The 17463-nt window shown below is 37.2% G+C and overlaps 1 protein-coding gene across 1 annotated transcript in view; it reads right to left on the bottom strand.

Annotated features, from left to right (window-relative positions):
- The window catches only part of LOC139962178 (beta-1-syntrophin-like), a 38253-nt gene extending 24446 nt beyond the window's left edge, over positions 1–13807 (bottom strand). The window contains exons 1-2 of the mRNA XM_071962158.1: positions 13204–13807; positions 94–494 (exon numbers count right to left, since the gene is read on the bottom strand). Coding sequence (XP_071818259.1) covers positions 94–494; positions 13204–13660 — 858 coding nt within the window. The 5' untranslated portion in view covers positions 13661–13807. The remainder of the gene's footprint in view (positions 1–93; positions 495–13203) is intronic.
- Positions 13808–17463: the final 3656 nt, after the last annotated feature.

Below are 17463 nucleotides of genomic sequence, written 5' to 3'. Positions count from 1 at the left end.
CTCTTCATACTGTAGTCACCGCCTACTTAAGTACTTGGTAAAATACTTGGTAAACAGAAATGAATCCTAGTATAATACTCGATAATAACTCACCTGTTCAGCTAACCAACCCATCATTCTAATTTCCCTGCTAGTTGGAGATGTTTGTAAGATCTGGTTTGCTTCTGTTACTGCTTGGGCGGCTAGAAGCGAGACGTTGGAGTGAAGCGCAACAAACCACTCGCTGGTACTATTTTCGTTTGCACACTTGAGGATACACGAGCTTCTGCCGTCGGGAGAGTGTAGTTCGATCGTATTTGGATCATGATGTGTAGTATTGCGTGTCACATAACAAAGTTTTAAAGGTATCGTTTTCATCTCCGTCCATTGGTTTCGGGTAGCGGACGGATTCTTACCGGGTTCCTTTATTACATACGGCGATGGGGTGTCCCATCCCACTTCTCCGATAATGGTGCTTCTTCTGAAGTACGGTGTCACTTCTCGTAGATATTTAACTGTCAGAAAGAGAAAGGCACGTGAAGATTTATTAAGAAGATTTACATGGCAGAACTGATTAAATCATATTTATCCTTAATTTCCAAAATTCCTCTGCCCACTCTCTTGATAACCATTTTACCATTATCTGTAAATAATTAAAGTTTAAAGGTGCTGCATGAAATGTCTTTATACAAATTACGAAGAATATGTATAATTGTAGTAGAAATCCCCCAATTTTAAGCAGACCCCTTTTTGTGATAACACAAAGTACAGTCGTAGAAATCCCCCAAATTTTAAGCAGACCCCTTTTTTGCCCAATAAGACCTACTGTAGTTTTTAGCTGTCTTTTTAAAAACTTCTTATATTTTATGCTCCTTTTATCCAATTTGGGAGTATAATCATATTCTTTTAACCTTTCTTTGATTTGTGTTTTCTTACAATTGTTCTTTACTAAAGTTCTAGTGTATGACCTCACTTTCCTAAATCTTTATTGCATTTATTTCCTTTCTTATTTTTTAATCCTTTAGAAGCTTCTTACAAACCTCCAGAATTTGCCATTGATCACTTCTGCTACAAGATCTACAGTACTTGAACTATCAAACATGAAACAATTATTGGTAACGGGCACATGTCCAGTAGTGTGTCTACACATATTCAAGCAATGTTTCCCATTTTAATCCCTTCTGCAGTTTAATGCAGCATTGTTTATTGAGTGAGAATATAGACCTTGGGTCTCCTTTCACAGATACATTCTTTTAACTTCATTTCATGCATTCTTATGATCCTGGCTACAGCCTACAGTATGAACATACAGTATACAGTGAGTAAGGAACAGAATGTAGACTACAACATTACAGAAAAGGAAACGGAATTTTTATCCAGAAGGAAACAGTAATCAAATTTATAACACATTCAGATTTTATTTAACTTTATATGATTCTATTAAAAAAACAAAAACCCACTGGTGATGAGAAGTTACTGTAGAAACAAGTCGGCACATTTGCATTGGATTATGCTTGGAGGGGGGGGTGGGGGCTATCCGGTCCAAAAGTCTATATGCATAATGCTGCACTTCATCTTATGAAGGAAAGGTCAACTACAGTAGTATAGTCAAGTGGGGTAAAAAAAAACAATTTACCTAAAGTTTGCTCTAAAAATTGATGAGTAAGAGGTTTTGTTTCGGTTTCAATGTTCAAGTGTGTGGAGTGGGATTCTCTTAAAGAGAATCTAACAAAAATAACTTTTTTGTAAATGGAAAGTGTCGTTTTTTGCCAAAAATGTTGTTTTTTTTTACCCCCAAAATTTGCTTAATTCGGGGTTAAAAAAAACAATGCCGGGGTAAAAAAAAACAATGCTAGAAAACAGCTATTTTTTTCATGAATGTATCTTAAAATCATGTTTGCATATAATTACATCTAAGTATGAGCTACTACCTTTACATGAAAAAGGAAAAAAAAAAATTTGAAATTGTCTTAATTGGTAATTATGGATGTCTCGTGTCATATGTCATGCTCAGCCATTTCATACTGTACAGTGTGTATATGATGCTACACAAATGTGGTGTAATATAGTAGAAACTTTAGAGTTGAGCCAATTTCAGTTACTTCTGCCCAATTATTTAACATTTTTGACACATGACAGACATGAAAACTATATGCCTAACTTCTAAAATCAACATTATGGAAAAATTTATCCATTCGGGCAAAATAGGGAGTACATTGGAGCCGGAAAGTACTTGTTTTTTTTACCCCATTCGCATCATTTTTTGGGGGTAAAAAAAAAACAAGGCCCCCCGCATGAAGCGTGAATGAAGTTGGAGTAATTCTACCATGGGGGAGTGTAATATCACTAACTGCTATGCTGTGTAGCTGGAATAATCTCCCCATCATATAAGCTGGGTATGCAGGAGAAAGTTTCGGATATAGTGGTACAAACGACTATACAGTGCAAAGAGAATTTCTGATTACCTGTACAACCATTTGTAACTTGAGCCAGCAATATTGTGAAGATGTATCCAGTATTTGAATACGTTGAGATTTTTGGAATTTTCAGTTGGAGCTATCAAAAGCAGGTTTACTGTACTTTGATCAAATGCAATGGTTATCTAAAGTACAGTGTACTTTGAAAGCAAGCTAATGTTAAGACAGGCCTAAGAACTGCAGTATATACAGCACTATCCAGGAATACTGTACTGCAGTAATGTATGATCATCAGATCTGTGAGGGATCAGAATAGAGGATCACTATGATCAGATATGTGACAGATCAGAAAAGATGATCCCTATATTCAGATCAGTGAGGGATTGGAATAGAGGATCACCATGATCAGATATGTGACAGATCAGAAAAGATGATCCCTATATATATTAAGATCAGTGAGGGATAAGAACAGACGATTGCTATGATCAGGTCAGTGAGGGATCTGGTAGGTTAAGTAGAAGAGGAAGTTGCATCTATACTGTACCAGGAGGTAATTAGAGAGGAGTAACCTCAGCAAAGTAGATAAGGCTATCCCATTCAGCTGCCCCCTCTTCCCCCCAACATCATCCATGTATACATGTATATGTGTGCACCACAAGTGCTGTGCAATATGAAATTATCCAGATCGCAGTTTATGATATCCCATTCAGCTGGCCACAATCAGTATATCATACACTATGAAGCCATGTACAGTCAATACAGTACTGTGCTGTAGTTTAATACCTAGTACTTGTGCACAGTTTAAACTTCCCATGGAATTGCCCCCCCCCCCCCCCCTCCATATGAAATATCTACAGCATGCAACATCAGTTCATTGCTCTACACATCCTGAGGAATTTCAATATTACTGACATTATTTATGATGTTTGAAGTTGAAGGTAAAGTATTTCATGATCAAGAGGAATCTGTTAATTCCTGAAGTGAGAAGATCTCTCAGAGTCAATTAGTGACCTGACTCACTCTCTCTCTCTCCCACAATTACAGTGAGCATGAGATTTTACAGGCTCTCACTTACTTGCTCTCAGATCCTGAGAGGTGGAAGGAGTTCTATACACTAATGTACAGTATCAAGTAGCTAGAGCATTAACCACATCACTTCAAACAAGTTGAATATATTCACTGCAAGAACCAAAAACACGGCCTCACATTGAAGTTTGTGCCGTTAATCTTCTAGCACTGTACACAGCTAAGGAGTGTGATTTTTAATTTACTCAAATTGTCACTGTCAGCACAATTCGTGGTTCCCTAAGTTATCGGCATCGATGCTGAGACGATAGCCAGTACAGAACGGCAGCAGGTACTGTATGGATCATGTGACAAGCCAGAAAGCCAATAATACTTACTGTAGTACTGTGCGCTCTTGTCTTAAATTTTAATTGGTAAACACAGAGGCTTTCCTGGTTATGTTTAATTTGTTATATAAAAATGGTTTTTCTTCCAGTTTTAATCTCAAAAGAACTCCTTAGCAATATCATAATGCATTGTTGGTAATGAAGCTACTGTAGATATCAGACAAACATTTCATTGCAGCACAGAATACTGTACAGACAGTCAAAAGGTCCAACTACATACTCAGCATATTAAACATTAGAGGTTCATATATCAAAACCGTTGAAGTTGGCAATCCAAAATCAATATGAAAAAAAGAATACTAAGGTAAATAAATGTTCAGTGCCCTACCAAGTTGTCATGGATACTGATTTTTCTTTCACGCTTTTTCAAACTTTTTGTCATCAAAACACATTTCCAGTGGAAGAATGGAATATTACTTATTAGTTAGAAGCTGAAAGAGAGTGGCTGGTGGGCGCATCATTAAAAGGAGAATGTGAAATGAAATGGAAGAATTGATGTTCCTCTATCGCCATCTGAGCGGTCAATAAAACACCAAGCTTACTGGATGAATATTGTACATCCATGGTATTGTAGGCATGTACTGTATATATTGTACTAAGACAGTGAAAGTGTTCACATTTTTTAATTTTTGAAAGTCGTATATGGTCATTTTCACAATCAGTGGTGTAACTTCCAATATTGGCACTTATTGCTTTGTAACTCAGTGACCAAATACCAGAATTCTTAGATTTTTTGCCATTTGACCATCCTAAGTGAAGTCTACCTTGGGTAGCTTAACGAACTTTCTCGGTTTCTTCAGGTTGATTTGGTGGCCATAAATATGCTTAAAATATGCTACTTCAGCCGTACACTCTCAACTACCCTGTTTTTGTCAGAGCCTGTACTTATTGGTGGAAGGTATTTTCCAGTTCTTATTTGGTTGATATTATCAACAAGTGTCCAAACTAAAATGCAATTGTGTTCCCCAGGTTTCCTTCCTTTCCTTCTCCAAGGAACGGTGGCTAGATTTTGCCGTTTCGGAGGTGACATTTTCCGTTAACAATTGGTACCTAAGTTTGACTGCAACTAAGTTCTAGTTAAGCAGTGTAAATTTTGTTAAGTAAGGTTGCATTATTACAATAACTAATGTGTCTAATATCTGGGCCAAAAAATATTTTTCATTTGGAATTCTTAAAAAAATTGTGTTAATTTCAAATTTAATGTTAACTTTTCCGTTAACTTTTCCGTCACCTCCGAAACAAAGCATTCTTCAGTCCAAGATTTATGTAAACAATAGTATAGCCATTTTTGAACTTATTAAAATATACCTCACCCCCTAACGTAATATTTGAGTAAAAGTTGTGACAACATGACCAGTCGTTTTAATTTCTGGGAGATTCTTAACTTTCCGTTAACATGCGTCACCTCCGAAACACCTTGTCACCTCCGAAACAGGTTAGTTGGAAATTTGATCTCTACTGATCCAATAAACATCTTCCTTGGCTAAAACTCATATTACAGTAATTCTGTAGAGGTGTAGCAACCAGTATGATAATATCTTTTAAAAGGTCCTTTATTAATTATGTTAAATTTGAATTAAACTGTAAATTAATGTTTCGGAGGTGACACAATATTGTTAACACTACATTTTTTACATTTCTGCTGTTTGTGTACCATCATATGCTAATGGATGACTTGATCTACCTTAGAAAACACTGTAACAAACTGAACAAAGTATTAATGAAACTCTCACATGCACAGTTGATGAATAAATTACAAATATGTGTTTTTTTGCCACTTTTTCCCCTTTCTGGACAAGAGATAGCGTACCATTGCTTACATTAGTGCTATTAATAAACTTGAATGAAATGATCGATTAGCAATGAAGTGCTGTCCATAAAAGATCACAATCACCAAACATGCAGTTTTTAAAACTTTATTAACATGGGACAAATTTATCAGATATTAGCTCAATCTGCCTGTGGTCTTTGCTATCGTTTCGGAGGTGACATTGATTGTTTACATGTAATATACTGAACTATCCCTTTGTTTGAGCATATTTCTGAAATATTCTACTAGTGCATACACTTGTGCTGCAGTTATATGTTACCTTCTGTGAGTTCTACAGTGCTGTTGAGTACATGTTCACAGGTTTAATTTTGCACCATGTTGACCTGTACCAGTATACACATTAATTTGCATGATTCCCACTATAACCATGGAGGGCTCTACTATTTGGTCCAGGTAAATATCCTACAAAAGTTCAGAATATTTGTTCAAAATATGTAGACCTGCTGATGTAACATTTGAAGCAAAAAGAAAGAATCTTATTGCTTCTTTAATGAGCTGTTGTTATCACAGCACATTGTCTGAAAAGAGATTTTCCAAAAATACATAAAATTTGAACAGGGAATTCCCCTCCCTTTTCTTAAAGAGTGTGAAGAGTGAAGACTGGTGCAAAAGGAAACGTCTGATGCTGGTAATCTGACCTAGTTTCGATGAGGTGTAACAGAAGTGTTAGACACCACCATTGATCCCAGAAAATACACACACAGCTTGCTACCATCGTTAATAGACACTAGTGTATAGTCAGTACAGCTACAGCACAGCACATTGTACAAACGATACAGCGATGGACATCTCAGGTCCAGCTAAAGATAACAAGGTATCACGTTTCATTACTGTCTGCATTTTGTAGCGACACGAACAAAACGTCACTTGCAAGGAACAGAAAGTTACATTTTTCAGATGGCCGCACACGGTTTGGGGAGAGTCTTCAATGCCTTTAACAACCAATTACAAACAACTAACCTTTATAGAGTGAAAACTCATTTAACTCTAGATTGTTGCTCCAGATGGTCTCTTAGGCCTTGTTCACATTTAAGAATGCAACCTGGGCGATTATTGATATTAAGTCCGCAAGGAGGATAAACTAGTTAAGAACAAGAAGCATTCACATTTCAGAACGAGTAAGTTTCGTCTGTTTGCGAGATTAATATACTGCGCAGGCGTATAAAGGTCATATCAGCTGTTTACATTCCCCCCCTGTGCTTTGCCATTGTCTTATGTTCTGTACTAGTACATACTACTCCGTACACCACTGCACGGCAACGTACAATCATCGCACATAAACAGTTAACTGTATTCAAACAACTCTGTACTGGCATTACCATAACATTTTAACCCAGATTTGAATTTCTTCCAAACCCTTCAGTGGATGAGCAAACGATCTTGCTAGTCAGTGTTTTACTGCTTGATGTCGCATTTGAGGCTAATCTAACATCAAAGGCATTTAATGTTAAGGTCTATTGTATCTGTATACAGTAAGCTAGTAAGTGCAACTTCATTATAGGCCAGGCCAGACGTAACGGTTTTAGCCTTTTACTAACTTCCATAGCAACCGAACCCAAAATCATCCGTTTTGAAATAACCATCAAATTACAGAGTTTGGCCTCTTCAAAAATCTGTCAGTACGGCGTACAATGAATTTAAGGTTATAACAGTAGATTTAAGTGGATTGTCATTTAGTTTGTTTTTGTCTCACAACCGTTACCGCATCTTTTCTGCAGTGTTGGTCAAATTGGTTCAAAGAAAATGAAATGGGTTCACGAATAGCATGGTTTGGTAGTGTTTCTGTTAAGAAGGGCAACCTCTGACAAACACATACATGTACGTACTACCCGCCCAATAGCAACTTGATATATCGGAAATCTCGGGTCACCATTAAGTCTCCGACCATTCACATCACATTTACTGAGAATGCAGGATAAATTCTTAAGACTGCATGCCGACTTGAAGTATGAGTAAAGGAGTGTTCACACTAAGGGAATTAATTTCCCTTGAGGACTTGAAGTACGGGTGCATTCTTAAATGTGAACAAGGCCAAGCTGCTGTTAAATGATTTTAGCCCATCATTTATGCAGTTTTTGACAAGTGTTTACCTAACTTTTCACTAACACTTTGATAGAATGTGGTTAGGTCATGTTAATGAAGTGTTTTTTCCAGAATAATTTACTGAATGTCCTCTTCAAATTTGTAAAAGGTTACAGGAATGTGACAGTCAGTTTCACTGCCAAAAGTGTAACCAACATGTACTGTAACTGGCAGTCAGAATGGCTAATGGCTACGCAATGTTAATCATTTCTTTGTGGTATAATATTTCATATGCAATTAGCCAAAACAGTGTGAATTTAACCAAATGATTTTGAATGGATACAGTATTGTCTCCAAGTTATCATGAATGGCAGCAAAAGCAGTCACAGCACTAGTATCATGAATGTCATTAAAATATTATCAACATATCCTTCTAATGTTTTTCATACTTTCCAAGGTAAGTTCTATGTGTTTTAGCATGAATCAAGCCTTCTGGGTTGTGTAAACGTTTAGCGTCACCTCCGAAACAAAAGAGACTGAAGGTATATACAATATGTTGTATGTGAGATAATCATTTGCAATATGAGTGCCACAGTAAGAGACTTCAGCCCAATGTTTTCAATTGCTTTTTAAATGCCCTTATTTGCTTTACCTGACATTTACCTATTTTTTATAACATAAAACTATTGTATTCTGTGTTCTGTATTCTTTCACTTGTTTCACTAGTTGTACAGGTAGTTGACATACATTCTCTGCTACTTGGCAGAGATATTTTTTATTTAAATCAGTGTTTGATTAAAGATGTTATGAATATTCATTGAGTTTAAGTGTTTAATTCTTTGTTAATTAGCAAAAAAGCCTTTACAACAACTTGTAAACATTTTTGTCACCTCCGAAACACATGTAAAATGTTAACGTCACCTCCGAAACGCGTAAGTGGGAAAATTCCAACTTTTGCAAAACTGCATGGATTTTTGTGCAACTTGGATTGGATATTAGCCCTCTGTGAGGAGACATTATTTAGGGTGTTTGACTTGGCCTTATCTTTTTATTAAATAGTTTAAAGTTAAATTAAGAAAAACAATCCTTGATTTCCAATAAATTTTCAGTTAACATGGAAATATCTGCAATAGTAATAAAAAATTTCTGCCAAATCCTTTTCATTTTTAAGTAACATATAATGATAAGCATTTTAAAGTTTACTTGAAACAGAGTACTGTTTTAAGACTGTGTAAATATGGTTGCTTAAAAATATATCTTTTTGCTTAAAGTTTCCTAGAGTCATACAGTCACCGAAAAATTACACCCATAAACGTATATGTTTAAGCTCCGAAAAGTTGAAGTTACAAAAATTTGAACCCTTTAACATGTGATGTTAGTAAAAATTTTAATATATATGGTGTTTGAAATTTTGGCCCTGAGTGTACAAAAGTTACACCACTGATTGTGAAAATGACCATATATATATATGGAATCTATCAGGCGTTTTTTTTTACCGCACATGGTGTTCCCTTCGCATGTGTATCTGCTTTTGTGGAGTTGTGACTTTCTGAAAGCCATACAAATGACAGAGAGACTGAGACATACCCAAGACAAAGCTTTGTATTTCGTGGATTCGATTAATATTGCATCCACTAAAGTGAAAACTAACTGCAAAACACGATTAATTTCAACAACAAATGAAGATAAACCTGAGATGTCGACATGTTTCACAAAGTAGGCATTTCAACTGTGGCAAGCCCTCAATATTGTACAGCACAGAATGTATACTGGCCTATTATAGCAGCGCATCTTACGAAATATGACCAGACGTTTAGGCAGTTATAATTTACTTTTAATTGAAGAATTGCTACCCAAATTGAGTTAAAAAATATGTGAACAATTCTAACAGCCATTTCTTTCTCTCATAGCTGCATGTATATTGGAAGAGTTAAGTTAATAAATGGTTAACTTACTTACGAGAAGTAAGTAGAAAGTCCATTGTTATTGTTTCGCGGTACACTCCACAGAATGACGTCACACAGTGACCTGAGCGTTAATGAACTTTCACGCTTTCTGGTCAGTGAGAATCTGCTAATTTTGACATCAAATTACTGTACAGTAGTTTACTGTCTCTTTCGACTAAATGGGAACCACAGTATTGTTTGTTTACTAAAATACTTTAAAATGAGCCCAAAAAAAAGATTATTTTTTGCCTCCAGCTATCCATTTTAAGTACATGTACAGTAGGTTAATGCACTGTATGCCATTATTTATTCAATCTACTGTATGTCACAAAGATATATAATCTTCAATACATTGGTATGTCCTATAGTTCAAAATATATTGTTTGTGTTTTGTTTGTGTGCTAAAATACTTTAGTATGAGCCCCCCAAAGAAAGATTTTCTTTTGCCTCCAGCTATGCATTTTAAGAACATGTAGGTTATTGCACTGTAGGCCATTATTTATTCAATCTATGCCGCAAAGATATAATAATCTTCAATACATCAAAATTGGTATACATGTCCTATAGTTCCAAACATTTCCACTTTACTTCGGACAAGCAATTTTTGGGGTCATTTACAACATACAGTAGCGTAAACAGTCTGAACAGTCTTCCCCCAAATTTGAAATGCTTGCCAACTGTTAATATTTTTTAACGCAATATGAAAACGTTTATATTTTGTTTAGATGTCTGATATTTGATTGTCTATCCTTTTGGTCCTTTTTGATGTTTACCGTTTTTCTACTGCATAATATTGTATTTTTGTATTAAGGGCTCCTCTGGAAAGCAGTGCTTTTAAGTGCATTAAAGATGACAATAATAAAAAATGAAAAAAAGTGTATGCAATGCATCCCCTACAGCCTGTGTAAACAGAATAATTTGTGAAGTTTACATATATACTTAGAGAATGCAACATGTTTTTGTTTATTCCAACTTATTGTGTAGATAGGGCATGTTCAAACTTCAACCCTGTCATTTTTAATAGCAAAATTAGTGATAAAAAATCATTCATATTCCTAATGTATGTTGACCTTTTTTGAACCAGATCTTTAACACAAAGACAATTGTAGGAACATTTCAATATACTATGTACATGACAAAGCACTATAAGCCCTCTGAAGTTTGGTCTAAAATAGTGTCCATTTCAAACCAGGTTTTGTGCTGCATGGGGTGCTCACACTAACTGCACAAAATATCAGACAATATATACACTGATAAGGCAGGAAAATAATATGTGAATATAAATTTTGTATTGAAAGTAAAGTAGAGCTTAATGGGTGTGAAGACTCGCGCGCAAAGAAACGTCTAATGCCAGTAATCTGATATAGTTTCGAATGAGGTGTAACAGAAGCGTTAGACACCACCATTGTTCCCAGAAAATACACACACAGCTTGCTACCGTCGGTAATTACTGTAGACACTAGTGTACGGTCAATACATACAGCCACGGTCAATACCCACAACACAGTGTACATAGCAGCGATGGACATCTCAGGTCTAGATAAAAGATAACAAGGTATCACGTTTCATTACTGTCTGCATTTTGTAGCGACAAGAAAAAACTTCACTTGCAAGCAACGAAAAGTTAACTTTTTACAGAGGGTGGCACGCCGTTTGGGGTGAGTCTTCAATGCCTTTAAATCATAAATTTTGAAAGCCAACACTGACACACTGTACAAATATGACCTGCTGTCATTACCACCCCCCCCCCCCTTTCTTTCAATACCATACTGTACTTTAAAGAAAACACTAAGAAACATACTATTTATAAGTGGCTTTCAATTTCAAAACCCAAAGACAAAAGCAGTTCTATGGGATGTTTTTAGATATTATACTGCAATGGAAACCAACTGAATTGCTGCAATGAAATTAATATTCATAAATTTACAATTTTCTCTTGAAATCACTTTGTATCACTACCTGGGTTGTATCCATGAAATTGGTGCAGTCCCTGGTTAATAGGGTACTCAAGGTACTGTGGCTTTTGACTGGCACCCTACCATAAGAAATGGAACTTTGAGCTGGATAACTCTGATAATAAAGTGCAGGGTTTGTTACCCTTGGTGATTCCCTTGGATTGTGTTCCATCCAAAGATTTATTTGCTCTTCTACTGATTTTTTTGTATTGATCACAACTTCAGTTAACTTTGGATCTGTGGTTTTATACTAGCTGGTCACCAAATTCTGGAACAAGTTTAAACTTATAACATACCATGGCAGAGTACTTTCATTTAACTAAACCATACTTCCACAGGTTGGATCAAATTTGACAAGTTTAAATATAATTTTGAAGAAAACATAACTTTTCATATTATTTTGTTTACACATGAAATACATGTCAAATTTGTTCAGTTGCCAATGAAATGTCTTACACTATTGATATTGCTGTTTTCCATTTCTTACTTTTGTCAATTATAGCAATCCTTCTTCAAGTTCAACTCCTGTTGGAAAGAAAGGTCCACTATGAAAATACCACAGATGTAAATTTGGTATGTCCAGTAACCAACAGACTTCTTAACCTCCAAAGCTGACCAAGGAAGATCAAAAGCCCATAATTTCTGTGAAGTTTTATGTATAGTGTACTGATCTTGTATTCAATAGCTTGTACATTATAGCTAATGTGTCAGAAATTGAAATCATTCAACACATTTAGTTTGTTGCACCTCTCATTATCTCATAGCCTTGTACTGTAGATCTGTAGCAACGTAATTTGACACCACTACTCTTTCCGTCAACTGTTAGCGCCCTCAATTACCCTTGTGGTATTGCTAGATCGAACTTACACCACTTCGACTTTCAACCGCTCAACACGACAAGCTACCAACGACGTTAATCGCCTACATTAATCGCCTTATATTTACTTTCGATCGGATAATTCTTATCAACTTCAGAAATGTTCCTATCCGACCGCTTGAGATATATTTTATTGGAACCGCATTCCTTCATTTCGTTACATTAACTTTTCGTATTTTGTGAAGGATCTACAGTAAACATAAATTTTAATTATGGACGGATCCTGTATTTTCTATTAAGTTATTTCGCACCGGACCGACCCAGTGGACCGGAGTTATTTTTGCTGTGCTAGACGAACTGGTGAGTAATAATTTCGCTTAAATTTGTTACCGCCAAACATCCTAGTGATTTGGCCACGTACTGAGCACTGGCGGTATGATGTTTACAGGCAATATGCAACCATGCAAATAGTTGTATACAAATGGGGTACATATCCAGGCTTTAATTTAGCAATAGATTGAGATAAGTTACAAATGTCCCTTCATTGACTTCCACATACAGTACTGACTGTATCCATGACTGCTACTCCCTTACCTTCTAGGCTTAGGCCTACGTTGGACCATAATTTACAGTACTGTCAGTTGCCTACAGTAAGTTAGAACTCAGGCAGAAGTTTCTGCCAATGATACACTGTACTGCAAATTAATTAATGTGGTAACTACGTGAGCCAGCCGAATTATGACAATTAAAAGGGATGTACAAGATAAGAGTTTTTCTAAAAATTATTCAGAAGTAATAAAGATCACTTGAGGGTGGCTACAAACCTTCCAAGGTAACGTCTCTCCCAGCTCTTTTCAGAGCTCGCACAGCATCATCGTGTGTTGCATCTCGAAGATCTTCCCCGTTCACAGACAAGATCGCATCGCCGACAAATAAGGATTCTGTGTTGTCTGCAGCCAGGCCCTTAAATATTTTACTGATAATGATGGGCATTTTATTTTCTTTACCACCTTTAATACTTATTCCAAGGCCGCCCACCTCTTGCTTTTCGATTTTGACGATGCGTTTTTGATTTCCGACATTTTCTGGAAGGCTATTTTCATTGTTGTACATGAAATGTCGATCAGATTGGCCATTGAGCATTCCATCTCCACTGCGGGAGGCATCTTCTTCAAGACTCACGGTCAGGGCTTCATCGTCCAGAGTCGCTAAAACACGGCACCACTGATCACGAACAAGGACTTCCAGCAATCCCGACTTAGAAACACCCTGATTAGCCATGTTACATTTTAACGTTGAAGCAAATACAAGCAAAAACAATGGAGTAGAACTTAAACGGTGGTCTGAAAATGAGGAACGTCAACACACGACTACAACTTCCAAGCAGGGAACACAGACTAACATTATACGCTATGATGATAAACAACACACCACCAATCAAGCAGTTTACTTACTGTACGTTGATCAGATGGAAAATCACTGCACAGTGGATACAGGGTTGATACATGTTCTAACATCTGCTTGCAGATACCAACCATCAAACCTTTTGCCGAAGGTAAACTTTGTTAGGAGTAATTGAAGCAATTAAAATGCATTATCCTCCTGATAAGCATTTAAATATTAACATACCAAATTTTATATCACTCAGCTGTATTTGGAAGCTTAATTGATGAAATAAATGGATATTAATGGATGCTATAACTTGAGTCTTCACAAGGCTACCGCGCAATACAATTGCGCGCTGATACACTATCCAGGAATGATCGTTTCAACCAGGGAGCTCAATAGCAGCACCTGGTATAAGTATGATTGTTCTCTATAGAGCTCTAACTTCAAAAGTTACGTATTATTTACAGATATAGGGTAAATATATAGGGGTATATATTTCATCTTCATTACATCGATATTGAGGTGATAGAGAAAAGCCAAACGAAGGATGACAGAAAATGAGAATAGAGGTCTTTAATATAATCCGGATTATATTCCATTATACATTTCCACCCGTGACGTTATGATCTAAATTTTGGAGCGGACTGGGGAAGGTGAGGGGTACACTAGTTTAAAAGAATAGTCCAGGTCAACATTTCGTTTCGATAAGTTAAAGGGTGTGAAGACTCGCGCAAAAAGAAACGTGTAATGCCGGTAATCTGACCTAGTTTCGAATGAGGTGTAACATAAGTGTTAGACACCACCATCGATCCCAGAAAATACACACACAGCTTGCTACCGTCGGTAATTAGACACTAGTGTCCAGTCAGTACATACAGCTGCGGTCAATACCCACAGCACAGTGTATAAACGATACAACGATGGACATCTCAGGTCCAGCTAAAGATAACACGGTATCACGTTTCTTTACTGTCTGCATTTTGTAGCGACACGATAAAAACGTCACTTGCAAGCAACAGAAAGTTAACTTTTCCAGAGCGCCGCACGCGGTTTGGGGCGAGTCTTCAATGCCTTTAGAGCGGAACATAATCTAAGCATTCTGGTGAAATGTGTATCCAATTCCTATTTATCGCTTTTGAGATATTGACAGTTGAACGTTGCCAATTATCGTACCAAAAGTGAACTTGGAGCAAACAGGTGTGACGTCATTGTTGCACTATGATCAATGTTTTGTTTTCCATGATAATGTACGTCTAATTTTATACTCCACAATTAAATGCATCCATAATGTGAATGTACTATAGGTAGGCCTACTATTGGTTTTTTATAAACTTTATATCCCCTTTAGACTCTAATTACCACGGGGAGGGGTGAATGTAGGTACCCATTTTGTCTTGATTGTGGGCTGCAGATTGTCACATTATCTTTCTTCTACATGAAGCTTAAGTCTCTAAGCCTTCGCAACGGGAAATGCTATATTTCGTAGAAATCAAGAATATAAACACGTTACTCTGAACGAGCGAGTTTTTCTTGAAAAACTTATCTGAACATAGCAGGATTGAGGGGTGAAGAATCACTAAACGTTAGTGATAAGCATTGGTGAGTAAGATTTGAATGAGGGAAGGGGATGGAAACATTAGTACACATATGCCCCTGCCTGACCCTAAGGCGATTTGTTTTACCCCCAAACAGGTTTACAATTACGGAGCTTTCAACCAATCAGATTGTTCGTTACGTGAAATCTTCAAGTTCAGCAGTACCACATCAAAATATTAGCGAGTGGAGTTTTCTAGGTTATGACACTCCAAATATTCTCATACATTATATAGACCTAAATTAACGGCATTAGCTGATTCAGAGAGTTGAGATACGTTCACGGTGGCAGTGCAAATGTGTCCTTCAAAGTTTTAACAAGAGTGGCAATTATTTGACTTCCTAGCACGTTTGGAGGATGTTGAACTTAAAAGGCAGGTTATAGTATCAAAATGAAACACTCATCGTATCATAGCTCCCAACTCTTGAGCAGGCAAATGCTGGTCCATGCCACGAATCGCCGTCCTGGGGGAATTTTTGGGAATCCTGGTGATGCCTACATGCAGCAGCGTAGGAAGGTATACTTTTGATTGGGGGGGGGGGAGGGCTGAAGACTGATGGTCGGCCTGGGGGGGTCTAAGGGGTGCGGTGTCCCCTCCCTTTGGAAACTTTTTGCATTTTCAGGTGGCCTCAGATGCAATTTGGTGCAATATAGCACACTTCAACACCCACTCCATTTTGTAAATAATTTTGCATTTTCACCTGGCCTTAGATGCAATTTGGTGCTCCACATGAGATTTTTTTTCTCATTTGGAAATGAAAAAGGGGTTTTCTGACTTGCGAAGCGAGGAATGATACTTCCGCCCCACCACATTTTTCACGGGGGGGGGGCTGGCGCCCCCCCGGTTCGCGTAATTTTTTTTCCTAGGAAGGTTAGGGGCAATTATCATATATATAGGCGTATCCAGACCCTCGCGCATGCGTGTTACTCGTGGCTAGTAGTAGTACATACAGTGTGTGCGACGCGATGCAAGTTTTGCATATGCGTTCATGCAGCGATGGAGACCTGTTCGACTGACACCCAGATTTTAGACACAATGTACGGATTTCATAGTGTTGTCATCAATGTGCGCGACGGACATTAATTTAATGGTTTGGTTACTGTTAATCTGCTAGCCTACATTACATGCATTTCTAGCTTCACGGTAAACTTTAAGGCTACGGTAAACTTTAAAATTCTATACATGATACTAATATAGTAGGCCTACATACAAAATTAAGCCTGCTTTTATGAACTATCAGATATTACTATCAGATATTAAATCACCAGCCGATACGCAGACTATTAGTCACCAACATTAGCCACAACACCTCCAGAAAATTAGTAACTGAAGTGACGATTTGATCGCGCTTTAATTTGTATTACTTTAGCCTGCGTCCCATCACTTATATTATTCAATTCTCACTTGGTAATCCTTGGCCAAAAAGCAAACTGCATTACGTGTAAAACTGTACAGCGGAGATCTACTGCTTTGTACAGCGTACATAATTGCCAACACGTGTATTACAGCGATCAATGAGTAACGCGTGTGTATGAGTAACACGCATGCGCGAGGGTTTGGACACGCCTATATATGATAATTGCCCCTAACCCTCCTAGGAAAAAAAATTACGCCCCCGGTTCCTACGCCCTTGCCTACATGTAAAATGGTGGCACTTAGAAAGGCTTTAGTCACCCAAAATTTTCTGAGAAATATGCATTTTTTTGTGTAACACCAATAAATTGAATAGTAAGTGATAATTCATTCTTTCCCGTGGCATGAAAATGTTCGCTGCTCGCCCCAATGAAAAGAAAAATAGGCTAATTTGAGGTTCAATTGATACTGTAAAGGAGGTTTTATACTCTATTATGCTAAATGCTAAAGAAATGATGGTTGCTAAGTCAAATTTGATGCAATTTTTTTTGTTTACTTGACAATTACAATGCGGGTTTTTCGGACGCTTGCGCGGGTCAGAATGCGGGTCCAACCCGCGAATTGCGGGTCAGTTGAGAGCTCTGTCGTATTACATCTGGATCATTACCTTCAAATGATGGCGACAGCCAAAAATATTTCAATTTCTAACAGTGAGTATTAATGTGGTCGAGGTTTGCTGGTTAGAAC

The sequence above is a fragment of the Apostichopus japonicus genome, chromosome 3 (genome assembly GCF_037975245.1).
Source record: "Apostichopus japonicus isolate 1M-3 chromosome 3, ASM3797524v1, whole genome shotgun sequence".
Lineage (NCBI taxonomy): Eukaryota > Metazoa > Echinodermata > Holothuroidea > Aspidochirotida > Stichopodidae > Apostichopus > Apostichopus japonicus.
The sequence above is the reverse complement of the archived record's forward strand: the minus strand, read 5'-3'. Positions and strand labels throughout refer to the sequence as shown.